General features: G+C 42.9%; 2 protein-coding genes across 37 annotated transcripts in view; one reads left to right on the forward strand and one right to left on the reverse strand.

Moving 5' to 3' along the window:
- The first annotated feature begins 7,668 nt into the window (after window positions 1-7,668).
- On the forward strand, window positions 7,669-21,252 carry arhgef33 (Rho guanine nucleotide exchange factor 33). Of its 7 annotated transcripts, none has more exons than XM_090183866.1 (16): window positions 8,070-8,229; window positions 9,082-9,125; window positions 12,463-13,030; window positions 13,443-13,607; window positions 13,922-14,043; window positions 14,152-14,285; window positions 14,514-14,636; window positions 14,836-14,962; window positions 16,775-16,907; window positions 17,486-17,593; window positions 17,940-18,032; window positions 18,540-18,724; window positions 18,872-18,967; window positions 19,082-19,874; window positions 20,133-20,269; window positions 20,752-21,252. In XM_090183866.1, exons 3-16 carry the CDS (start codon window positions 12,929-12,931, stop codon window positions 20,867-20,869), a joined length of 2,436 nt encoding a protein of 811 aa, XP_090039992.1. In that variant the 5' UTR covers window positions 8,070-8,229; window positions 9,082-9,125; window positions 12,463-12,928; the 3' UTR covers window positions 20,870-21,252. The 7 variants fall into 7 exon arrangements, with proteins under 7 accessions (XP_021468874.3, XP_090039996.1, XP_090039981.1 ...); XM_090183859.1 differs by having other exon boundaries at window positions 8,075-8,229; window positions 19,061-19,874; XM_021613199.3 differs by lacking the exon at window positions 12,463-13,030 and having other exon boundaries at window positions 7,669-8,229; window positions 19,061-19,874.
- A 6-nt stretch (window positions 21,253-21,258) lies between these two features.
- LOC110530293 (mitogen-activated protein kinase kinase kinase kinase 3) overlaps window positions 21,259-26,216 on the reverse strand; it is an 83,156-nt gene continuing 78,198 nt past the window's right edge. For 10 of the 30 annotated variants that reach the window (XM_090183752.1, XM_090183745.1, XM_090183726.1 and 7 more), the window contains 2 exons: window positions 25,953-26,003; window positions 21,259-25,583 (listed from right to left, as the gene is read on the reverse strand). In XM_090183752.1, coding sequence (XP_090039878.1) covers window positions 25,496-25,583; window positions 25,953-26,003 — 139 coding nt within the window. In that variant the 3' untranslated portion in view covers window positions 21,259-25,495. Of the gene's footprint in view, window positions 26,004-26,216 lie in introns of all 30 variants that reach the window. The other 20 variants (XM_090183837.1, XM_090183769.1, XM_021613297.3 and 17 more) reach the window with 5 other exon arrangements.

Below are 26,216 nucleotides of genomic sequence, written 5' to 3' on the forward strand. Positions count from 1 at the left end.
GTTAACTTCTGACCCACTGGGAATGTGATGAAAGAAAAAAAGCTGAAATAAATTATTCTCTCTACTATTATTCTGACATTTCACATTCTTAAAATAAAGTGGTGATCCTAACTGACTTAAGACAGTGAATTTTTACTAGGATTAAATGTCAGGAATTGTGAAAAACTGAGTTTAAATGTATTTGGCTAAGGTGTATATAAACTTCCAACTTCAACTGTACATAACACATATTCAAAATAACAAAGTTAGACTCCAGTGAGAGGGAGATTTTAAAGGCACCTAATAAAACGGCACATACAATGTCCTTGTTCTTCCCATAAAACTCCTGCAATGAGTCTCTTCATGGTCTCTTCAAGATTTCTGCCTGTAGCAAAGACTGAAGTAGTCAGTGAGTATATGACAGTGTGGTAAACTCCTCATGGCACCATGCAATGAATGAGATATTTCTCTTACTTTGAGTCACTCAGCCAAAAGTCCTCAGTAGAGGTGATGAAACACAGTCAGTGTGTCTGTGTAAGCCTCAGTTAACCAATGCTACAGTATACAGAACTTTTTCCACTACTGCAATCTTTTAATGATGCACTATGCATACATAACTCCTCCATTTCCTGGTTGCTCAAATTCTAATAGTTCGCCTAGTTTCAGTTTATGTGACAAAACAAGCAGTCATTGTGCAGAGAATCATTGTGCCTTCTAAACCGCTGTGAAATAACTTTTCCATAACCAAATATATTGTATTTTCAGCTGTTTGAAACTGGTGTACGAAACTGAAAGTAAAAGAAGCAAATACTAAACTTAAGAACGGGAAGCTTAGAAATAGTGCACACAGAACAGATCTACCACTTCTCAGACTTGCTTTCAGTGCGAATGACAGCTCTATAACTCATATTTCTATGTGAATTTGGTCAGGTCGCCCAAAAAGTTATATATTGCAGCTTTAACTGTTTATAATCAGCATAGTAATCTACATCAGTGGAGGAATCCATCAATGAATGTTCTGTTTCTGGAATGCCAACAAGAATGTATTTTTACTCCCACCATTTACCATGACACAGTAAAGTGTGTGGTAGAATGTATACCAGGGTATACAGTGTCTATGCTTAATGTCTGCATCTGGTGTTAACTTTGTTCGCCTAATTCAGTTATGTGACGAATTTCTCAATAACACGTGTGTTGGTTATTTTTTATTTATTTATCCGTTATTTTAACAGGTAAGTTGACTGAGAACACATTCTCATTTACAGCAACGACCTGGGGAATAGTTACAGGGGAGAGGAGGGGGATGAATGAGCCAATTGTAAACTGGGGATTATTAGGTGACCGTGATGGTTTGAGGTCCAGATTGGGATTTTAGCCAGGACACCAGGGTTAGCACCACTACTCTTACGATACGTGCCATTGGATCTTTTATTTTTTTTATTTCACCTTTATTTAACCAGGTAGGCTAGTTGAGAACAAGTTCTCATTTACAATTGCGACCTGGCCAAGATAAAGCAAAGCAGTTCGAGACATATAACAACACAGAGTTACACATGGAGTAAAGCAAACATACAGTCAGTAATACAGTAGAAAAATAAGTCTATATACAATGTGAGCAAATGAGGTGAGATAAGGGAGGTAAAGTCAATAAATAGGCCATGGTGGCGAAGTAAATACAATATAGCAATTAAAACACTGGAATGGTAGATTTGACAGTAGATTAGTGTGCAAAGTAGAAATACTGGGGTGCAAAGGAGCTAAATAAATAAATACAGTAGGGGAAGAGGTAGTTGTTTGGGCTATTTATAGATGGGCTATGTACAGGTGCAGTGATCTGTGAGCTGCTCTCACAGCTGGTGCTTAAAGCTACTGAGGGAGATAAGTGTTTCCAGTTTCAGAGATTTTTGTAGTTCGTTCCAGTCATTGGCAGCAGAGAACTGGAAGGAGAGGCGGCCAAAGGGGGAATTGGCTTTGGGGGTGACAAGTGAGATATACCTGCTGGAGCGCGTGCTACAGGTGGGTGCTGCTATGGTGACCAGCGAGCAGAGATAAGGTGGGACTTTACCTAGCAGGGTCTTGTAGATGACCTGGAGCCAGTGGGTTTGGCGACGAGTATGAAGCGAGGGCCAGCCAATGAGAGCGTACAGGTCGCAGTGGTGGATAGTATATGGGGCTTTGGTGACAAAACGGATGGCACTGTGATAGACTGCATCTAATTTGTTGATTAGGGTGTTGGAGGCTATTTTGTAAATTACATCGCCAAAGTCGAGGATCGGTAAGATTAAGGTTATGTAAGTAAGTAAGGTTATGCCTATAAGTGTCTTCAGTAAATCACCAAACATCTGCTGAGAGAGCATAGATAACTTTGTTTCCTTTTATTTTGGAGTTTGGAGTTAAATTGTTTACCCCTCTGACAAAGCAAGCATAGGTCAGAGCAGAACTGCCCCTTGTCAATTTGCTGTTCCAGGCTATAGCCTGATGATATAAGGCAGGCTGGGCCTTTCTCAGAGAAAGAGGACTGGACATGACTTTGCCTACACTTTAGTTCACGGATGTTGGTCCTTCCCCCTTTCAGCTAGCTTGGAGTGCCCGGGACGGTTGATATGGGTGTGGAGGGGAGGGCCGGGGGTGGTTTGTGTGGTTTGTGGTTGGAGGGGTGGGAGGTAGCATGGCACATGTACTGCATCACCCATCCATCGTATCAGATCGGAGGAGAACATGCCCATACCTCCATACGCTTATCAGGGTGAGCGAGAACAGCACTCCACAAACACACAAAGAATGAGAACATTGTTCACAGGAAGGCCTTGATTTGTGGGAATAGTGTGACCTTCATTGAAACACGCATCTCTTGTTGAGTGTCTGAACTAGCTTTTCAACCCCAGTGGTCCTGTGCTGCAGCCTTCCAAGCACAAGGCAAGAACTTGTGACACTGGTAACAAGGCTATGTTACATAAGGAGGGGCAACACACACAACTCCCTGATTTCTTGGAAAACAACCAGCTAGCACATTTGGTTCCTTGGAAGTTGTGGGAACGTATGTTTTTGGTTTCACACAATTGCATTTTATTGATATCCTGGAAATTGTAAATATCCCAGATCTTCCACGGCCTGCATACTCACCAGACATGTCACCCATAGAGCGTGTTTTGGATGCTCTGGATCGACGTGGACAACAGCATTTTCCAGTTCCTGCCAATATCCAGCAACTACGCACAGCCATTGAAGATGAGTGGGACAACATTCCACAGGCCACAATCAACAGCCTGATCAACTCCATGCGAAGGAGATGTGTCGCGCTGCATAATGCAAATGGTGGTCACACCAGATACTGACTGGTTGTCTAATCCATGCCTTTAACTTTTTTTTAAGGTACACTGCATGACCAAAAGTATGTGGACACCACCTTGTCGAACATATCATTCCAAAATCATGGGCATTAATATAGAGATGTTTCCCCTCTTTGCTGCTACAACAGCCTCCACTCTTCTGGGAAGGCTTTCCACTAGATGTTGGAAGATCTGCATTCCAATTCATCCCGAAGGTGTTCGATGGGGTTGAGGTCAGGGCTCTGTGCAAGCCAGTCAAGTTCTTCCACACCAATCTCGACAAACCATTTCTGTATGGACCTCGCTTTGTGCACGGGGGCATTGTCATGCTGAAATAGGAAAGGGCCTTTCCCAGACTTTTGCCACAAAGTTGGAAGCACAGGATCATCTAGAATGTCATTGTATGCTGTAGCGTTAAGATTTCCCTTCACTTCAACTAAGGGGCCTAGCTCCAGGCCATTATTCCGATACGTTTTATCTATAATTTCTCTTCATTATTTCTCTTCATATGACAAGGATTAAAAAGAATTTGCCAGTAGATTGTCAACTTGATTCATGATGATGACTGCTAAGATTTTGAAAGTATGATGTTGACATGATCAGTCCATGGATGGGTACTTCTAATGTAACTCTATGGAACTCTACCCTTAGATTTGGAGGTGACGAAGTGTCCCCATGAGTGAAAGAACACTGAGCCAATCACAGTGCAACTAGAGAACATTACCAACCCCTGCACATTACCAACCCCTGCACAACCCCACCACAGAAAGCACTGAGCTAGGCTGAAACACTTGTATTTTGGAGCTGCCTTACTCAAGAAAGCAAAAAAGAGACCATGTTTGCATGCAGCTTTATTAACTCAAAAATATTTATTTTTTACATTGTTTGCAAACTGATATGAGACACGTATTAATGCCAAAGTAACATGCAATACAGGCAATTTATATGTATTTTCTTGCTAAAAATGTTGGACTCAAAACAGGTGGCCGGGAAAGCTCTAGCAGGGCAGAAATGTTATGAACTGTCATGTTGGAAAGGTGGCATCCTATGACGGTGCCACATTGAGAGGCATTGAGATCTTCAGTAAGGCCGTTCTACTGCAAATGTTTGTCTATGGAGATTGCATGGCTTGGTGCTCGATTGTATACACCTGTCAGCAACTGGTGTGGCTGAAATAGCCGAATCCACTATTTTGAAGGGTGTTCACATACTTTTGTATATATAGTGTATCTGTGACCAACAGATGCACATCTGTTTTCCCAGTGATGTGACATCCATAGATCAGGGCAGCGTTTCTCAAACTCGGTCCTTGGGACCCCAAGGGGTGCACTTTTTGGTTTTTGTCCTACCACTACACAGCTGATTCAAATGATCAAAGCTTGATGATTAGTTGATTATTTGAATCAGCTGTGTAGTGCTAGGGCAAAAACCAAAAAGTTCACCCCTTGTGGTCCCAAGGACCAAGTTTGGTAAACCCTGGATTAGGGCCTAATGAATTTATTTCAATTGACTGATTTCCCTATATGAACTGTAAACTCAGTAAAATCTTTGAAATTGTTTCATGTTGCATTTATATTTTTGTTCAACGTATATGCATTTAAATAACATTCGTAAAATTCTAGGAACATTATTAAAAATGTATTGTGGTTTTTATGGAACGTTTTCTTAAAAACTTCTTATGGATAGGGGGCAGTATTCGGAAGTTTGGATGAATGAGGTGCCCAAAGTAAACTGCCTGTTACTCAGGCCCAGAAGCTAAGATATGCATATAATTGGTAGTATTGGATAGAAAACACTCTAGTTTCCAAAACTGTTAAAATAATGTATGTGAGTACAACAAAGCTGATATAGCAGGCGAAAACCCGAGGAGAATCCATCCGGGAATTTTTTTGTTGTTGAGCTCACCACTCATTATAATGGCTGTCTATGGGAATATCAATGGAATACCTCCCAGATTGCAGTTCCTAGGGCTTCCAGTAAATGTCAACAGTCTTTAGAAAGAGTTTCAGGCTTGTTTTTCTGAAAAATTAGCTAGAATTTGTAGTTTTTCTAGGTGGCTCCCATTTTGGCTGTAGTGTTGTGGCGCGCGTCAGTGAGGGCGTGCACTTCGTTATTTATCTCCGGTAATGAACATACTATTCTCCGTCTTAAATTTAATCGTTTATTTAAATATTAGGGTACCTGAGGATTGATTAGAAACGTTGTTTGTGTAGGGGATGCATACTGGTGGCAGAGAAGTCAGGCACAGGAGAGCAAAAACTGACCACCGTACACAGAACAATAAATCAATGGGTAAACAAAACCCGGTACACACCAGCATAACGTGCACAAGCACTACAATAAACAATTCCGGACAAGGACATGGGGGGAAACAGAGGGTTAAATACACAACATGTAATGATGGAATTGAACCCAGATGTGTGGGAAGACAAGACAAAACAAATGGAAAATTAAAGGTGGATCAGCGATGGTTAGAAAACCGGTGACGTCGACTGCCAAACGCCGCCCGAACAAGGAGAGGGACTGACTTCGGCAGAAGTCGTGACAGTTTGACTTGTTTGGACAAAGTTTATTGGTAACTTTCGGGATTCTTTTGTATGCATTTTGAACGAGGGAAACCGGTGGATTACTGAGTCAAGCGCGCCAACTAAACTTACTTTTTTGGGATGTAAAGAGGGACTTTATCAAACAAATTATGTAGCTGGGACCCTTGTGAGTGCAACCAGAGGAAGATCTTCAAAGGTAAGTGATTTATTTTATCGCTATTTCTGACTTTCGTGACGCCTCTGCTTGGTTGGAAAATGTTTTATGCTTTTGTATGCGGGGTGCTGTCCTCAAATAATCGCATGGTGTGCTTTCGCCGTAAAGTCTTTTTGAAATCTCACAAAGTGGCTGCTGCTAACAAGAAGTTAAGCTTTTAAACAATGTAAGACACTTGTGTTTTCATGAATATTTAATATTACGAATTTTGTATTTTGAATTTCGCGCTCTACAATTTCACCAGATGTTGTCGTGGTGGGGCGCTAGCGGCACACCTATCCCAAAGATGAACGTTCTCAAATCAAATCAAACCTTATTTGCCACATGCACCGAATACAACTGTAACGGCTCTTGTTGGGAGAAGGAGACCTAGGCACAGCGTGGTAGGCATACATCGTATTTTTATTGACGACACCAAGCAAAATAACAAAGACAAAAAACAAAAGCGCACAGTTATGTCAGGCAGAAACACTAAACAGAAAACAAGATCCCACAAAACCCAAAAGGAAAATGACAACTTATATATGATCCCCAATCAGAGACAATGATAGACAGCTGCCTCTGATTGGGAACCACACTGGCCAAAAAACAAAGGAATAGAAAACATAGACTTTCCCACCCATGTCACACCCTGACCTACCCAAACATAGAGAATAATAAGGATCTCTAAGGTCAGGGCGTGGCAACAACAAGTGTAGACTTTACCGTGAAACGCTTACTTACAATCCCTTAACCAACAGTGCAGTTATCCTGAAGTACTGAAATTCCCACAGAAGATAGGTGTTTCTTAACGTTCTCTGAACTATTTGAGAACATTCCCAATGTCAAACCAGTTGAAGAATGTTCCTAGAACATTACTAAAATTACATTTGGGGGGAAACTTTTGGGAAAACATTCTGTTAAAGTAATGAAATACCAAGCATTTTTTTTTTGTCAAGTTCCTTAAATGTGCTGAGAATGTGCGAAAGCCACGCAACTATCCTGCATTCACTGAAAGTTGTGGGAAGGTTGTATGCACGACCTCACCAAGCTCTAAGAAACATATGGTTCTCAGAACGTTATGTGCTAGCTGGGCAGCCAGCTGAGATTGGAATGATTGGTGTCAACTCCTGGACAGTAGCACAGGAGCCATATTAATGTACTTGTATATCTGAAATGACAGCTAAAGGATACATGTACTGTAAGAGACCAAATATGGATGTAAATGTATTCGTCCAAGATCACCCCTCATGTGGGCCTCCAACAAGTCACAGGCTCACTTGAATATGACCGAATGTGGAATGCATTGTTGCAATGGCCAAGAGTGGCATGTGCTCCTACCTTGGCATGGTGTTCCCTTCAGAGTAAGATAACATCAGCCAAGCGTGACCCACCATGAATTCAACATTCAGAGAAATGGGAGTGTGAGATCTGAGAAACTGTGCCCGCTGGCATCACATAGTCACAGTGACTCACATAACACTGACGAATAATAACCTTACCAGCTACAGTAGAAACGTTCACCCAACTAGCAAGACTGACACCAATGACACACTCATGATTTACACAACGTTGGGGAAATGGGAATCCTTGTGTGTGTGTATGAGTGACTCATAAACACACACACACAAACAAATATATGTGCAAATACACTACAACATCACATGCAGTAGGCCTACTCAATTGCAAGCATAACACACAACACACATTGAAGCACATCATGTATCATTGTTTCAAACAACAACATATACACAGTCTTTAAATAAACTTGGCCAAATAATTTTATGGAATTACAGAGCCATATCCTGACTACCTATTGCATGTCACTGTCCTGAGCAGACCAAATCTTGTCACAGCTCTGTTTTAGTTATCTTTCCTACAAAATGTGACTTTCAGGGTAAGGGGAAATCGAATCAGCTGTCCAATTTTCTCCTCATGAAGGACTGTCAAAAGCCCTCTAGCTCTATCCCTCTCTTTCTTCTCTCTCTCTCTCTCTCTCTCTGTTGGACCTCTCCCGCCATCATTCCACAAGGGCCCTTTTTGTGTGGAGGATCATCAGACTCATGGTTTAGAGCGACGGATCGCAGGCCAGTGTTCAGGAGGAGGACAGAAAATACTACACAACCCTGTTTGTTGACTAGGCAAGTGGGCACAGGAACCATGGAAAACGGCAAGTCAGATGGTAAATTCTGCTTCTATACCTACGTTACAGGTATCACCAATATGGTTGATGGTTCTGTTTTTCTGATTTGGCGGTAGTCACAAAGTTCAGAGAGATGCTACAGTAAAACACTGTTGTTGATAAATATCTTTGGTGTGCTGTGAGTAACAATTATTGTTGTATGTCTTTTGAACTAGTTACTTGGCCAACTTAACAGTTTTTATGAAGCAAGTTGTTGATGGACAGTTATTGCAACAGTTGGTACCATATGGTTCTCAGAACATGCTATCTGGGTACTGACTCTTAAGTATGATACAACCATTGGAAATACTTACATTTGACTTGTACATTGGTTGTCGTGAATTTTAATCTACAGTGTTCTTCTTTCAGGAGCTTTGCAGTATTACTGCTCAGAATATGTCATTCCAGCACAAGCTCAAATGCATAATGCATGACAAGCAGACATTTAAAATGACCTTCGCGATGCTGCTCGTAGTTTGGACATTTGGTATTTGAACAGAAACAGACTCTTAATACAGTAGGGTATTTCCATTATGGCACAACTGTTTTATTGTCTTATGACACAGAGCCTTTTCTACCTTACCAATTCATGTAGTATTTCAGTGTTTGGGTAACTTGTAGTGGTTTTACTGGAACATGATTTACTGTGCATAGGCTGAATAGAGAGACGTTGTGTTGAACATCCCACATGACTACATTATTTGCCTTTGTCACAGTCTATTCTCATATATATCCCCAAAGAATGGTTTGTGTCTGAGTAACTGAGGATGATCTCCATAGTGATGTGTGAGTGACAGGGAGCTACTGTAAGTCCATAACAATGTGTGATTAACTGATGTTCTTGACTCCTAGAACAAGACCAGGAAATGGAGGAGGCCAACCTGGAGATTGCTCAGGTAACCCGCTCTATAGTCACCCCCCTTGCAAGAGACACTGCTGCCTATGAAGAGTATGTAGGATCGACACTACATTGTATTGTTTGCATATGGGTGTATTTAATATTTGTGTGACTGCCCTTGTCTATCAGTATTCTGTTACTTGTTATGTTTTGTGTTTTCTGTGGACCCCAGGAAGAGTAGCTGCTGCTTCTGCAAAAGCTAATGGGGATCTGAATAAACACTGCCAGAGAAACAGAAATAGCTTTGACTATGGCCTGTCTCTAATCTTTATATGTACAGTACCAGTCAAAAGTTTGGACACACCTACTCATTCAAGAGTTGTTCTTTATTTTTACTATTTTCTATATGGTAGAATAATAGTGAAGACATCAAAACTAGGAAATAACACGTGTGGAATCATGTAGTACCCAAATAAGTGTTATTTTATATTTGAGATTCATCAAATAGCCACCCTTTGCCTTGATGAAAGCTTGCACACTCTTGGCATTCTCTCAACCAGCTTAATGAGGTCACCTGGAAGGCATTTTAATTAACACGTATGCCTTGTTAAAAGTTAATTTGTGAAATGTCTTTCCTTTTTAATGTGTTTCAGCCAATCAGTTGTGTTGTGACAAGGTAGGGGTGGTATACAGAAGATAGCCCTATTTGGTAACATACCAAGTCCATATCATGGCAAGAACAGCTCAAATTAGCAAAGAGAAATGACAGTCCATCATTACTTTAACACGTGAAGGTCAGTCAATCCGGAAAATGACTTTAAGACATCTTAAAGTAAGTTTCTTCAAGAGCAGTTGCAAAAAACATCAAGCACTGTGATGAAACTGGCCCTCATGAGGACCGCCACAAGAGAGGAAGACCCAGAGTTGCTGCAGAGGATAAGCTCATTAGAGTTAACTACACCTCAGATTGCAGCCCAAATAAATGCTTCCCAACATCAACTGTTCAGAGGAGATGCTGCAAAGAAACCACTACTAAAGGTCACCAGTAAGAAAAACAGACTTGTTTAGGCCAAGAAACACGAGCAACGGATATTAGACGGTGGAAATATGCCCTTTGGTCTGATGCGTTCATAATCACCCGATCTCAACCCAATTGAGATGGTTTGAGATGAGTTGGACCACAGAGTGAAGGAAAAGCAACTAAAAAGTGTTCAGCACATGTGGGAACTCCTTCAAGACTGTTGGAAAATAATTCCTCATAAAGCTGGTTGAGAGAATGCCAAGAGTGTACAAAGCTGTCATCAAGGCAAAGGGTGTCTACTTTGAAGAACCTAAAATATATTTTGATTTGTTTAACACTTTTTTGGTTACTACATGATTCCATATGTGTCCTTTCATAGTTTTGATGTCTACACTATTATTCTACAATGTAGAAAATAGTAAAAATAAAGAAAAACCCTTGAATGAGTAGGTGAGTCCAAAATGTTGACTTGTACTATATATCAATGGACTAGTATACAGTATGTTCTAACACCGTGCTAAATAGATATCAAATATCGTAACAGTACGGGAAAGCTGTAAAGTACAATTCAATACACTGACAGTGTTGCATTGCTATTAGGTACAGTTGAAGTCGGAAGTTTACAAACACCTTAGCTAAATACATTTAAACTCAGTTTTTCACAATTCCTGACATTTAATCCCAGTAAAGATTCCCTGTTTTAGGTCAGTTAGGGTCACCACTTTATTTTAAGAATGTGAAATATTAGAATAATAGTAGAGAGAATGATTTATTTCAGGATTTATTTATTTCATCACGTTCCCAGTGGGTCAGAAGTTAACATACACTCAATTAGTATTTGGTAGCATTGCCTTTAAATTGTTTAACTTAACAAATGTTTCAGTTAGCCTTCCACAAGCTTCCCACAATAAGTTGGGGGAATTTTGGCCCATTCCTCCTGACAGAGCTGGTGTAACTGAGTCAGGTTTGAAGGCCTCCTTGCTTGCACACACTTTTTCAGTTCTGCCCACAAATTTTCTAAAGGATTGAGGTCAGGGCTTTGTGATGGCCACTCCAATACCTTGACTTTGTTGTCCTTAAGCCATTTTGCCACAACTTTGGAAGTGTGCTTGGGGTCATTGTCCATTTGGAAGACCCATTTGCGACCAAGCTTTAACTTCCTAACTGAGGTCTTGAGATGTTGCTTCGATATATCCACAGAATTTTCGTTCCTCATGAAGCCATCTTTTTTGTGAAGTGGACCAGACCCTCCTGCAGCAAAGCACCCCCACAACATGATGCTGCCACCCCCGTGCTTCACGGTTGGGATGGTGTTCTTCGGCTTGCAAGCCTCCACATTTTTCCTCCAAACATAACGATGGTCATTATGGCCAAACAGTTCTATTTTTGTTTCATCAGACCAGAGGACATTTCTCCAAAAAGTATGATCTTTGTCCTCATGTGCAGTTGCAAACCGTGGTCTGGCTTTTTTTATGGCAGTTTTGGGCTTCTTCCTTGCTGAGCGGCTTTTCAGATTATGTCAATATAGGACTCGTTTTACTGTGGATATAGACACTTTTGTACCTGTTTCCTCCAGCATCTTCACAAGGTCCTTTGCTGTTGTTTTGGGATTGATTTGTACTTTTCGCACCAAAGTACATTCATCTCTAGGACAGAACACGTCTCCTTCCTGAGCGGTATGACGGCTGCGTGGTCCCATGGTGTTTATGCTTGCGTACTATTGTTTGTACAGATGAACGTGGTACCTTCAGGCATTTGGAAATTGTTATCAAGGATGAACCAGACTTGTGGAGGTCTACAATTTCTTTCCTGAGGTCTTGGCTGATTTCTTTTGATTTTCCCATGATGTCAAGCAAAGAGACACTGAGTTTGAACGTAGGCCTTGAAATACATCCACAGGTACACCTCCAATTGACTCAAATTATGTCAATTAGCCTATCAGAAGCTTCTAAAGCGATGACATCATTTTCTGGAATTTTCCAAGCTGTTTAAAGTCACAGTCAACTTAGTGTATGTAAACTTCTGACCCACTGGAATTGTGTTACAGTGAATAATAAGTGAAATAATCTGTCTATAAACAATTGTTGGAAAAATTACTTGTGTCATGCACAAAGTAGATGTCCTAACCGACTTGCCAAAACTATAGTTTGTTAACAAGAACTTTGTGGAGTGGTTGAAAAACAAGTTTTAATGACTCCACCCTAAGTGTAAACTTCCGACTTCAACTGTATGTGTTATGTATGTAGTGCTACGCAGTCTAAAGTAGTGAGCAGAGACAAGGTATTGTACACTTATAAGATCTGTACATCTGTAAAGAAGGGCAGCAGCCATCTTGAATCTGCAGCCTGATGACTTTCACATGATTGATCCACAGACTAGAAGAGAGGAGGGGAGAGGAGAGGAGAGTACATGAGAGGGGTGAAGGAGAGAGGACGAGAGGAGTGAAGAGGAGATGAGAGGAGAGTAGATGAGAGGAGTGAAGAGGAGAGGAAAGGAGAGGAGAGTGGAGGAGAGGCGTAAAGGGGGAGGAGTGAAGAGGACTAAAGTGGAGAGGAGAGAAGAGGAGAGAGGACGGAAGGAGAGGAACTGAGAGGGGCAGGCAGCAGCCTGAATCCCTGTCTGTTCACATGAGCTGATTCACTTATCTCTGCAGACTAAATTCAATAAATCTCCACATCCTAAGAACGGCCGCTACACTAGAGACAGAAAAAAGCTTGCCTCTAACGGGAGGGCAAAAAGGAGAAATTGGGACACTCTCCAAACAACAGCACAATAATGAAGATAAAGAGAATAATGTGACTCAGTGGAGAGCCTTGTTGGAAACAAACCCTGTTGCCAAAATGAGCTGTGACCTCGCTGACCTCTGGAAGGGTAACTGCTGGGCCACACATGGCTGCAGTGAGAGATTCACAGACAGTACACTACAGGACAGGAAGCTGCTGGTGAGGACTGCATGGGGAGAGCAGCGATCTCCAGGATGTTCAAATGACACAGAAATGTTCAAATAGGCTCACCGTCAGTCTCCGTTAACTCTCAACTCCCGTGTCTATTCTCCTTTTCTGTCCTGGTTCTCTGACATCTTATACCCCAGCACTCTCACCTTCACCCATCTGTTTTTATCTTCTTTCCCCATCTTCCTTCTCTTAACCTTCCTTTTCCCCTCTATCTTTTCCTTGTCAAAACAGCTGCTCATTTCTCCAAGTAATTTATTCACCCCCACATACAGAACCAATGTAGTTACAGTGTGTTCTGAACATTCTGGAGACATTAGTAAGGTCACAAACAACCATCGATGTAGTAACTGTTGTTACATCCTAACCCCTAACCTCTGACCCTTAACCTCTGGTGTTCCAGCTGCAGGCCTTGGTGGTGGAGCTGCGTACGGGGCTGCAGGGAGTGTTACAGGACGTGTCTGTGCTGCAGCAGAGGGGCAGAGGTCTGGAGGAGAGGGCTCAGGGCCAGCAGAGCGAAGTGGATGACAGGATCATGGGAATCAGGAACTCCCTCAACACATTTAAGGTACCCCACTTCCCACATGACTTGAACAAACCTCACTGATATCTGATACGAAATATGTTCCTTGGTTATCATTCTTCTCATAGTATCAAATCAAATGTTATTGGTCACACACATATTTAGCATATTTTATTGCGGGTGTGGCGAAACGCTTGTAAAGTCGTCTACGGTGGACTACAGTCAAACCAGTAACCGTCTCTAGCAATTCTAGCAGGATGCCTAAGTATTACAATTATGTTACTCTGTGGCACATGTATTGTGAACGTAGCTAGATATTGTAGTGATGGGATTGTGCTGTGTGTCGTGGTTGTGTTCAGGAGGACTTGAGCGGTGCTTTATCCCAGATCAAAGAGGTTACCAGCAGACAGAAAGAGCTACAGAAAGGCCTGGAGCTCCTCCAATCAGAGACCGGCAGAGAGATCCTGTCCGTTCAACAGAGGTACGTGACACTGACACACGTTACATGCATGAACATTCACAGACACACATTGCATCATCACCTGACGTGAACTCACCACTCTCTGTTACTTCCCCTTGGTTTTGTCAGGAAAAGCTCCAAAGGGGACTGCATTGGGGAGGGCCATGGGTGTCTCTCCAACCAGACAGAGCTCAATGTCATCCAGCATTACTTTGCCAGCCTGCCCAGCTGCTCTCCACAGATGAGCACAGCCTCCACACAGAGTGAGTTATGCCTCTGAGGGACAGACATTCATAACCGGTCCTGTATGTGTCATTGATTATACTGACTAGCTGGTCCTTAAAGACCTGTTCATGAAAGTCATTGAACGTACTTGCCTCAACTGACTCAAATACCTGGGGGCTGTATAGGGATGTTTACAGCACATGAAAGACAATGGAATCGACTGGCAAATGCTTGTGTTTGCTCCATGTGTGTACTGTGTGGTGCAGCCTCTAACTCAGAGCAGGACGCAGCCAGTGGCCAGCCCCAGAGAGCTCAGTCTAAGTCTCCAGTGTGGAGAGAAAGGAAAGAGAGCCGAGACGATACGGATGCACAGAGCGTCCCAGAGAACGGTGAGTGACATCACCGATGCCGTTACACATGTCAGTGACTTATTCCCTTGTTATTTTAGGGAGCCCTACGTAAAATTATTTAGCAGTCAATAGACAAATTCCCATTTAATACTGTAGGTCACAGCGGTGTAAAAAGTATGTGAGTGTGGTGCTTCTTTTTCACTTTGTGTGTGTGTGTTTGTGTGTGTTTGTGCGTCAGGTAAGAGGCAAGTTGCTGCCCTGGAGCTGTTGGAGTCAGAAAGGGTCTATGTGTCATACCTGTCTCTGCTGCTGAAAGCCAACATCACCTTCAACAGCTCAGAGGCCCTCCACACTAAAGACAAACGGTACTGTACCACTGATGGGTATTATTTACACATTTTACATAAGATCAGGTAGCAACACTGTCTGAACTGTTTTGTTCAAGTTCAAAACAGCAGAGCCACCAGACCGGTTTTACATATGTTTGAGATTCATAAGAGCCAATTAACCTCTACGGGATCGCCACCCCCCCACGGGACGGTTGAGCTAACGTGCGCTAATGTAATTAGCATGAGTTTGTAAGTAACAAGAACATTTCCCAGGACATATCTGATATGGGCAGAAAGCTTAACTTCTTGTTAATCTAACTGCACCAATCTAACTGTCCAATTTACAGTAGCTATTACAGTGAAGGAATACCATGCTATTGTTTGAGGAGAGTGCACAGATATGAACTTGAAAATGTATCAATAAACCAATTAGGCACATTTGGGCAGACTTGATACAACATTTTGAATGGTTCATTGCAATGGTTCATTGGATCAGTCTAAATCTAATTTGTGTCTAAACTGGAATAATACATTGTGGCCTTTCTCTTGCATTTCAAAGATGATGTATCTTTGTATTGTCTTTTACCAGATCTAATGTGTTATATTCTCCTACATTAATTTCACATTTCCACAAACTTCAAAATGTTTCCTTTCAAATGGTATCAAGAATATGCATATCCTTACTTCAGGTCCTGAGCTACAGGCAGTTCGATTTGGGTGTCATTTTAGGTGAAAATGGAAAAAAGCGTTTGATCCTTAAGAGGTTTTAATAGTGCACTATGAATTCAGATTTGGGGTTTAGGGTTTAATAGTTCACTATGACTCATGAAAGCAGAGGAAGTTATAACTGTTTTCTCAACATTGACCTTGGTTCGGTTCATAAATATAACAAAGATTACCCTCGTCTTTGGCACACAGACAAGCACTCATTGACACAGGGGCTTAAACAGGAGATACCGATCTAATTACAGTCAGAAGGAGGACATTATAAAAGCGAGGAAAGGAAATTAATCTATTGAACAACACAGCCATTCAGGCAAGCAGAGGCTTTTTAAAGGACTCCACAGAGATCTGACTTAATGTAATCCCTGTTTATCTGGAGTTCACAGAGACATCTGAGCACTACATTTTCAACTTTCAGAGAGCTCTCCCCTAGTTACTGTATACTCAACTTTTTCCCTTTCCCTCATTAATAACCTCTGACCTTTGGAGTGTGTCTCTTCATCTGGTTAATCTCAATTAACACCCGTAAGAGCAATGAGTCATAACGTTTTTTTGGTGAAACTGTTGTCTTTCTGCTCACTGATGTGTGTGAGTTCATGTATTTGTTTGTAAGTATTGGGGGAGTGCCCGGTGGCAGAGAGTCTGTCACTCACAGTTCAACCATGAATACAACAAAATATAAATTACTGCTACTATTAGCATGCTATGACTGTTACTAACACTGCTATTACAACAAAAACATTGGTCCATTTACCTCAGTAATCTGTCTACTAACACCGTAATATTTGAATGCATTTCTCAATTCCATAATTTCAACTCTGTCCTCTCCTTTGTCTCTTTGTGTAGTTATCCATATCTTTTTCCCTCTCTTTCATCCATCCATTCTCATTCTCCAGTTCTGTTTGTGCCTTTGTCAACCACCACCACTTCCTGGACTGTGTGTATTTCCACTCTGTTTTCCCACATCAATGTTGGCCTCTCTCCTTCTCAACACTCTCTCCATTACCATAGAATATAACTGGCCTCCTGTCTTTTAAACCACTCCATATGTTGCTCTGTTCTGTACCGCTCTCCTTGCAGTGTAATGTGATGTGTGTTATATCGATCTCCTCTTTCTCTCTCCAGGCCGTTCCCCAGTTCTCTACGCTTCCTCATCCAGCAACACCTGGAGCTTCTCCACACCCTGCAGGAGAGGGTCCTCAAGTGCCAGTGGCAGGGCATCATGGGAGATGTATTCATGAGGCTCACCAGCAAAGAGGTACAAACCTTTCATAGACACAAATTACCCATGAAGTCATGGCAAGGGGCCCTGAGTTTTCCTAACCTGACCCAGAGAAACTCAGGGCTATAGTTATGGTGTCACAGGCAGCCTGCCAACTACACAACCCCTCACATAACTACATAACCCCTCACATAACTACATAACCTCTAACATACAGTATCCAGCCTATTAGGTGATAATTGTATTAGGACCAATGTGTGTTTAAGTGGGTGGGACTGATTGAAAGATGGAAATTAGTTAAATGGTTGGACTAGGAGTTAGGGGCCCCAGATGAGACTCTCCAGGGGGAAGGCTGTGACTCAGTGCCTCTTCTCACCAGTCACAGTGTCACATGTGGAGCACTTCAAATTTATCACAAGACCACATGTGATACTCGGGAGAGATGTGGGGATTTGGGGGGGGGGATATATTGTATTGCTCTGTTTATGTTACTGGTCATTTCTCTGCCTGTCTAGACTCTAGACTGTGACACTATCTACTGAGTTTCAATGACTGACTGTCTGTCTGACTGTCTGTCTGTCTGTCTCTAATTCTCCATCTTGCCGGTCTTCTAGAGTGATTTCCTGGATTTCTACGTGTCGTATCTTAAGGAGCTGCCTGAATGTCTGTCTGTGGTCAGCATGTTAACCACCACCTCACTAAAAGCTGCCGGCCTGTTTGAGGTAAATTAGGAACACTGAACAACCAGGCAGTGTTGACCACAACCACCGCAGAGAGCTACCCGCACAAAGCTACCCTCACAGAGCTACCCGCAGAGTAGTCTCAATAGTGCAGTTATCCAGAAGGAAAGGGTTACTTCAGGAAATTGTTGAGTAAATCTCTTTCAATTAACAAAGAGCACATGACAAGTAGACCGGAGTGAAGTTTATTATGACTTAGTTTTATGACATTATACTCACACAGCCTTTATTACAGGATAACCTTTCCGGACAATTGATTTCACATGATTTCTGTGGAGACTTAAGTCAACTGACTGTCTCTTCTCTGATTGACTGTCTGATGTTCCAGGGTGACATCATGGGGGATGAGACACACCCCTCTCTCCACACTCTGCTCCTCCAGCCAGTACAGAGGATCCCTGAGTACCTTCTGCTGCTGCAGGTTAGGCTCTTTCCCCTCCATGACACTCTGATACACACATCCAGTACACCACCAACCCAACATAGGTATTTATAAAAGAGCGGACTTCACCATCAGAGTATCTTAAATCAGAGTGGTGATACTGTCTTGTGGGCAAACTACGTAAACTTAAATGGTACCGTAGATCTGTCTTTATACTATTGGGCACCGATAGCTAACGAGCAGCAACAGTTCTGGTGCTTAGGTTTTTCGTCACTGGTTATTTAGACAAATCACGATTTTACAGGAGTTAGCATTCAGCCCATAGACTTGCAAAGAGAGAGGCTGGTGGTCCTTGTTCCAGTTCTACTTCTCATTCTAGCAGCTCTTCATCTCTTATCTTAACATGCATGGACCCAGAACTTCATCAAACATCTCACCAATTATGCAAGACTTTAGTTCTGTGTTAACTGAGATTAGAGCGGTGACTGGTTAGTGCTTGGTTCACATGAGTCCGTAGCGTCCCTGTGTGGTCTGGTTTGGTTTCAGACCCTGTTGAAGCAGACGGATGCAGAGCACCCTGACTACTACCTGCTGCTGCTGTGCATCCAGCAGTTCAGTGCCTTCACTGCCCAGTACGCCCACCTACTGCAGCACAACCAAGAGCTGCTCCTGCACAACCGCAAGGAGCTCAAGAGGTCAGCATCTGATCCAGGCTCAGATTTGGTGTTTTGGTAAGCATGTGCACATGGGGAACAGGGTACAGATTAACGGGTCTGAGGACAGTGAACTGTGATGGTATATTTCAGACATTCTGCTGTGAATGTGGCCATATAAAGAAGCTCCTTACGGGGCTAAATATAGTTATTTTCTTGTTGCAGGTCAACTATGAAGCAGTTCTTCAAAAACGTGGACTGTGGTAACGTTATGCAAGCCAATGAGATGGGTTCTCCTTACCCCAGCAGCAATGCAATACTGTAAGTTCGTTCTGACTACACTCAGACATTCATATTATCAGTCAGTCCTTCATGCATTTCTTCATGCACTAACTCCGTCTGTCCCACTGACAGCCTCCCCCTCTCCCCTCACAGAGAGCATGCCAACCAGGTGAAACGCAGCAAGCAGAGGCTCCTGGAGCAGATCCAGTCTAGACGCTTTCAGGACTGGGAGAGCGAGGCCCACCACTCTGACTCTGCCATCCCGTTTTTCTCCCCTGACACCGACCCTCGCCTCAAAGCCCCATGCCTGCAGAGCATTCCTGAGATCGGGTCATCAGAGCGGCTGCCCGGCAAACGGCTGCCCCCAGGCTCAGCCATGGCCGATGCCCTGGGGGAGTTCCTTCTCCCTGGGGATGCCCCGGGCTTGGAGGGGCTGTATGAGGACACAAACTCATCTCTTCACAACATGTCCATGTTTGACCAATGCTCCAGCGCTTCCTCTGACTCTAGCATCGACATTGCCTTTGTGCGCTACCCTAAGAGCCACCAGGCCGTCCGTGAGGTCTACAACAGGGGCAGCCGGGAGAGTGGGTACAAGCAGCTGCCTGGTCGGGGGTGCGTGTCTCCAGACGAGGCCGGAATGATGCGAGTTCACCACCACCGCCCCCTGCAGGCCGATCAGCGTAAGAGCAAGTCCCTGAACGGGTTGCAGCTGGACAGCACTGTGAGTGGGGATAGTGGCCCCGGATATCTCTCTGACCACCTAAGGGGCAACGGGGCCCACCAACACACCAAGCTGGAGAGGCAGTCCAGTAATAAATATCACCCACGCAGCAGCAAGAGCCAGAGCAGCAACAACAGCCCCATCAGCCCCCCGCAGCAAAAGGCAGAGCCAGAGAGACAGATAGGAGTCACTGAAGAGGAGCTACATAACCACCACAACAAGGTGCGCATCAGGGAGTGGATAGATGAAGGCCACAGTTATCAAGCAATGAGGTTGAGTTTATGAGGCGCCCTAAGGTTATTGTTTATTTTTTTAGATGGAAGAGGGCTGATCAGCCATAGACTAGAATGTGAGAGTACCTTGGCCTGCTGGGAGGTTTGAGTGTTTCAGTTTGGGGGCCATTTGTGACTATGTACTATATGTGTGATATTATTACAGGCCACTGAGTGTATTTACAACAAATGTTACTCCTTTACGTAGGATTCTGGGAGCCTACCCTGGGGGGAGGAGCCAAGATGGAAGGCTGAGGGGAATAACCACACCCCGTTCAGTGAGAGGAGCCGGAAACAGGAGAAGGGAGGATTCAGGAGCTCCTTCAAGAAGCTCTTCAAGAAAAAGTAATATATGCTGGAAATGCTGACCAAAAACAGAACATTATTGGCAGTATCAAATTCAGAAAGCCAACATCATCCTACACTTTATTTGACAATGTCAGTAAAAAAAATGTTTTTTTAAAAACGACTAACAAACCGTCCACTCACCACTAAACCAATTTCCATTTGGTGTTTACGTAGAAAAATGTATTTGTATGCCACAAATAAGGTTTGAAAGCTTTAATAGAATTTTTGAAGTTTCGATAGAGACAATGTTCGTCTGACAGGTCGTGCTGTGAACATCTCTCCTCTTGTATCAAGGGCACTTTACAGCACCATTCATTTACAGGAGCTAGGAAGAAACAAAACTTGTCAAATACATGCTGGAATTACTCCAGTAATGCTGTACGGTGTATCCAGTAGCAGTGCAGTAACCTCATATATATATATATATATATATATATATATATATATATATATATATATATATATACTGTGTCCTCTAGGTCGGGGGGAGGAGAGAAAGACAAGGACAAAGAGAAGCCAGAAAGCCAGAACTCCACTGAGGCAGGCAATACCCCAGGAGTCGCCCACCTAGGCATCGACCGTGGGACTGCTGTGTGAAGTGTGACTAGAACCGCACAACAAATTAAGTGGTCTGAGAAAGGCTTCAAATAGGTGCCTTGATAACGCACACACACTTCTAAGCAAAATGATAGGCTATATAGACACACATACACTGATATGCAATATGAAACTGGAATATTGAGCAAATCAGACTGACATACTCCTTTCCTATATAACTACTGTAAAAATACTGTATAGGTTAAGTATTTGTTTTTGAATTAGTACTAGTTTTTCCATTTTAGAGGTCTCCTCAATATCCATGGAGATAATATATTTTGTATAATACTGTATACTCATGAACTGCAATAATGTAGGTAAAGATCTATAATTTTCCATCAAGATGATTGGAATAAATATCTCCCCCTCAAATCAAAATAAAATGTTGATTTTTAATGTGAAGTTATTTTTTTATTTTTTATAAATGAAATTGTGACAAGACAATTAAACAACATAAGAAAAGTCCACGTTGTAATCAATAGTCGCCAACCAATAACCAATACGTATTTCTGAAAAACTCACAAATCATATTGCCTGCTTAGCAATTACTTCCCTTTGAAAAATATAGGTACTTATCTACAATGCTTGCAAACCATAAAATGTGAAACAGATTCAACATTTCCATCATATTTCTGTACGACAGACAACAGCCTTCAGTTCCTTCTTTTAATGTGTTAACCCGTTTCATAAATCTGTTACACATTGGAAACAAAATATAGGCAATTATACAGTATGTAAAACCAACCAATTTTATTTTACAGTATATACATGTAATAATGTGCATTGCAATATGAAAATGATAATGCAGCATAAAGGAAGTTAGTTTGTCCATAATCATTACACATGTTTACTGTGTAAATTAAAACCAACATGAATTTTGTAGTGTTTTAACTTGTTTCCTTCTACACAACTCGTTTCCTTTTGTTCTAACACGAGGTAGAGACACCCAACAAATTTTGGCCATAAATTGAGAACATATTTTGGCATTACATAAAAACATGTAACATTCATATTTTTTAAACATCTTCACTGAGCCCTACAGTAAGGAATGTTTAGTTCTTGGCCATTTGACTATAGTGTATATGATCGATATTGACATTGAGAATTACAACATGATGAAACCCTGGTGATTAAAACAACAGCATCACTGGAGCCTGTTTTGGTATTTCACCTTTGACATTTCACCCTCCACGATCTCAAAGTATTTCAAAACAAGTTCAGTGAGTGTTCTAGAAGAACTTGACTCATCTAATGTAACCCCTGTGTCACAGCTTGTGAGAACATATGCATGTTTAAGTTTACACACACACATACAGTTACATACAGCGACACATTTCCTTTTTTTAAATATCTTTTTGTGCAGATTTTAACACCAGTGATTCCACAGTATTAAAAAAGCATACAACTAAGCTGGGAAGTAAGCCTGCAATTAAAACCGTTTGAAATGAATGTTCACCTCATAGAGTTACAAGTGGAAGCTAAGAATGAAAACTGTAGATCTCCCATTAGACATTTCTCAAAGCAAACCAGAAAGGAAGTTCCCACATTTGGGCTGACGATGCGTGCAGAATGACATTACCAGTATAGTGGTACTTCCTTGTTGCTCAGACTTAGCCAAACCTCAGAGAGGGGGCTTCAAATCCTGTCCCTGATCACATGATCAAAAAACAGGAAGTCCTTTTTAGTGCTCAAACTGTCCCCCCCCCCCACCCCTTAAAATCTTTATAACTGTACAGAATACCTATGCACACGTATCTACATGACCAGTCTTTAGTGTACAACCCCAGAGTAGCCAGGGTACCTTTCTGCAAAAAAATACTACATTTATATTTACAACAATTAAATACAGGTCAATTAAGCACTTGTGTGGTGTGAGCTGAGATGCTAGCAGTGGTTGAAATCATATAGAAGTCATCCAGGTGTTTGTTACCTGCCACAATAAATAAAGGTGTTCAAGGAAGTAAAAGGCCATTTGGAAGCGGACGCTTGAAGGATCTGTCTTCTGTGAAGCTAAAGCAGTAGTGTCTATAGTCTGTCTGTCGATAGGCTGTCTATAGTCTGTCTATAGTCTGTCTATAGTCTATAGTGTGTCTATAGTCCATCTATATTGTGTCTGTCTGTGTCTATAGTGTGTCTGTCTGTCTATAGTGTGTATGTGTGTCTGTCTGTCTATAGTGTGTAAGTGTGTCTGTCTGTCTATAGTGTGTAAGTGTGTCTGTCTGTCTATAGTGTGTAAGTGTGTCTGTGTCTATAGTGTGTAATTGTGTCTGTCTGTCTATAGTATAGTGTGTCTGTCTGTCTATAGTATAGTGTGTCTGTCTGTCTATAGTATAGTGTGTCTGTCTGTCTATAGTATAGTGTGTCTGTCTGTCTATAGTATAGTGTGTCTGTCTGTCTATAGTATAGTGTGTCTGTCTGTCTATAGTATAGTGTGTCTGTCTGTCTATAGTATAGTGTGTCTGTCTGTCTATAGTATAGTGTGTGTGTCTGTCTATAGTGGGTGTGTGTCTGTCTCTAGCGTCTGTCTCTAGCGCCTGTCTGTCTCTAGCGCCTGTCTGTCTCTAGCGTCTGTCTGTCTGTCTGTCTCTAGCGTCTGTCTGTCTGTCTCTAGCGTCTGTCTGTCTGTCTCTAGCGTCTGTCTGTCTGTCTCTAGCGTCTGTCTGTCTGTCTCTAGCGTCTGTCTGTCTGTCTCTAGTGTCTGTCTGTCTGTCTCTAGTGTCTGTCTGCCTCCAGTGTCTGTCTGTCTGAGTGTCTGCCTCCAGTGTCTGTCTGTCTGTCTGAGTGTCTGTCTGTATGAGTGTCTGTCTGTCTGAGTGTCTGCCTCTAGTGTCGGTCTGTCTGTCTCTAGTGTCGGTCTGTCTGCCTCTAGTGTCGGTCTGTCTGCCTCTAGTGTCGGTCTGTCTGTCTCTAGTGTCTGTCTGTCTGTCTCTAGTGTCTGTCTGTCTGTCTGTCTGTCTGTCTCTAGTGTCTGTCTGTCTGTCTGTCTCTAGTGTCTGTCTGTCTGTCTGTCTGTCTGTCTGTCTGTCTGTCTGTCTGTCTCTAGAGTCTGTCTGTTTCTAGTGTCTGTCTGTCTGTCTCTATTGTCTGCCTGTAGGTCTGTCTGTCTGTCTCTAGTGTCTGTCTGCCTCTAGTGTCTGTCTGTCTGTCTCTAGTGCCTGTCTGTCGCTCTGTCTGTCTCTAGTGTCTGTCTGTCTCTAGCGTCTGTTTGTCTCTAGTGTCTGTCTGTCTCTAGCGTCTGTCTGTCTCTAGCGTCTGTCTGTCTCTAGCGTCTGTCTGTCTGTCTGTCTGTCTCTAGCGTTGTTCTGTCTCTAGCGTCTGCCTCTAGGTCTGTCTGTCTCTAGTGTCTGTCTGTCTGTCTCTAGTGTCTGTCTGTCTGTCTGAGTGTCTGTCTGTCTGAGTGTCTGTCTGTCTGAGTGTCTGTCTGTCTGAGTGTCTGTCTGTCTGAGTGTCTGTCTGTCTGAGTGTCTGCCTCTAGTGTCGGTCTGTCTGTCTCTAGTGTCTGTCTGTGTATCTAGTGTCTGTCTGTCTGTCTGTCTCTAGTGTCTGTCTGTCTCTAGTGTCTGTCTGTCTGTCTGTGCGTCTGCCTGCCTCTAGTGTGAGTCTGCCTGCCTCTAGTGTGCGTCTGCCTGCCTCTAGTGTGCGTCTGCCTGCCTCTAGTGTGCGTCTGCCTGCCTCTAGTGTGCGTCTGCCTGCCTCTAGTGTGCGTCTGCCTGCCTCTAGTGTGCGTCTGCCTGCCTCTAGTGTGCGTCTGCCTGCCTCTAGTGTGCGTCTGCCTGCCTCTAGTGTGCGTCTGCCTGCCTCTAGTGTGCGTCTGCCTGCCTCTAGTGTGCGTCTGCCTGCCTCTAGTGTGCGTCTGCCTGCCTCTAGTGTGCGTCTGCCTGCCTCTAGTGTGCGTCTGCCTGCCTCTAGTGTGCGTCTGCCTGCCTCTAGTGTCTGTCTGCCTCTAGTGTCTGTCTGAGTGTCTGTCTCTAGTGTCTGTCTGTCTGAGTGTCTGTCTCTAGTGTCTGTCTGTCTGTCTCTAGTGTCTGTCTGTCTCTAGTGTCTGTCTGTCTGTCTCTAGTGTCTGTCTGTCTGTCTCTAGTGTCTGTCTGTCTGTCTCTAGTGTCTGTCTGTATGTCTCTAGTGTCTGTCTGTATGTCTCTAGTGTCTGTCTGTCTGTCTCTAGTGTCTGTCTGTCTGTCTCTAGTGTCTGTCTGTCTGTCTCTAGTCTGTCTCTAGTGTCTGTCTCTAGTGTCTGTCTGTCTGTCTCTAGTGTCTGTCTGTCTGTCTCTAGTGTCTGTCTGTCTGTCTCTAGTGTCTGTCTGTCTGTCTCTAGTGTCTGTCTGTCTGTCTCTAGTGTCTGTCTGTATGTCTCTAGTGTCTGTCTGTATGTCTCTAGTGTCTGTCTGTATGTCTCTAGTGTCTGTCTGTATGTCTCTAGTGTCTGTCTGTATGTCTCTAGTGTCTGTCTGTATGTCTCTAGTGTCTGTATGTATGTCTCTAGTGTCTGTATGTATGTCTCTAGTGTCTGTATGTCTCTAGTGTCTGTATGTCTCTAGTGTCTGTATGTGTCTGTGTCTGTAGTGTCTGTGTCTGTAGTGTCTGTGTCTGTAGTGACTTGTGTTCCCAGGATGCTGTGCGGTTTGATCAGTAGCTGTTCTCGTGTCCAGCCAGGATGTAGAGGTTGCTCGGTGCTGTGGGGTTGTCTGTCGGCCTGCTTTCCAGCACCACCACTCTGAAACACAGTGGGGGCAAGTTCAGATCAGACTCACACTGTGAAAGTATATGGTCCTAGAGGGGACCAGGGGGTTAAGGATGTAAGCCTCACACACAGAAAAAAACTATTTCACACCAACAGACCCCACACCCCCCAACACACACCAGATCCTACTTATAGCATACTCAAGCCCCATAGACAAATTCCATCATGTGAATAGGGTCAACGTGCTGTAACAAAGTAGTTACTGACCCAAGAAAACAGAAAACCAACCCACACACTCATACAGGCAGAATGAAAACAAGGGTCCCCTCAGGGGACATCCATAGATCAGAGAGTCTGTAGGCTAGATGAGACCTGGTGTGACCCAGGGAGAAGTGAGTATACCTGGGCAGACTGGCGGCTCCCTCCTGCCCTGAACTGTCGTGCTGAGAGTTTCTTCATTCACAAAATCAAACAAGCAATTAAGAGACAAGCAAGCATGCATACAACCAACAACTAACACAACCAACACCAAAGACTTCAGGCGATCAGGGTTCTATACTACTGAAGCAGCTCATTTGAAAACAAACTGGGCATCATGGCGACATCCATGTTAATGTTATCGCCAATGTAAAAGTGAAATATCTAAAAGAGAACATTTCTAAAAAA

Source organism: Oncorhynchus mykiss, chromosome 1 (genome assembly GCF_057628025.1).
Source record: "Oncorhynchus mykiss isolate SJ-2025 chromosome 1, ASM5762802v1, whole genome shotgun sequence".
In the NCBI taxonomy this organism is placed as follows: Eukaryota; Metazoa; Chordata; class Actinopteri; order Salmoniformes; family Salmonidae; genus Oncorhynchus; species Oncorhynchus mykiss.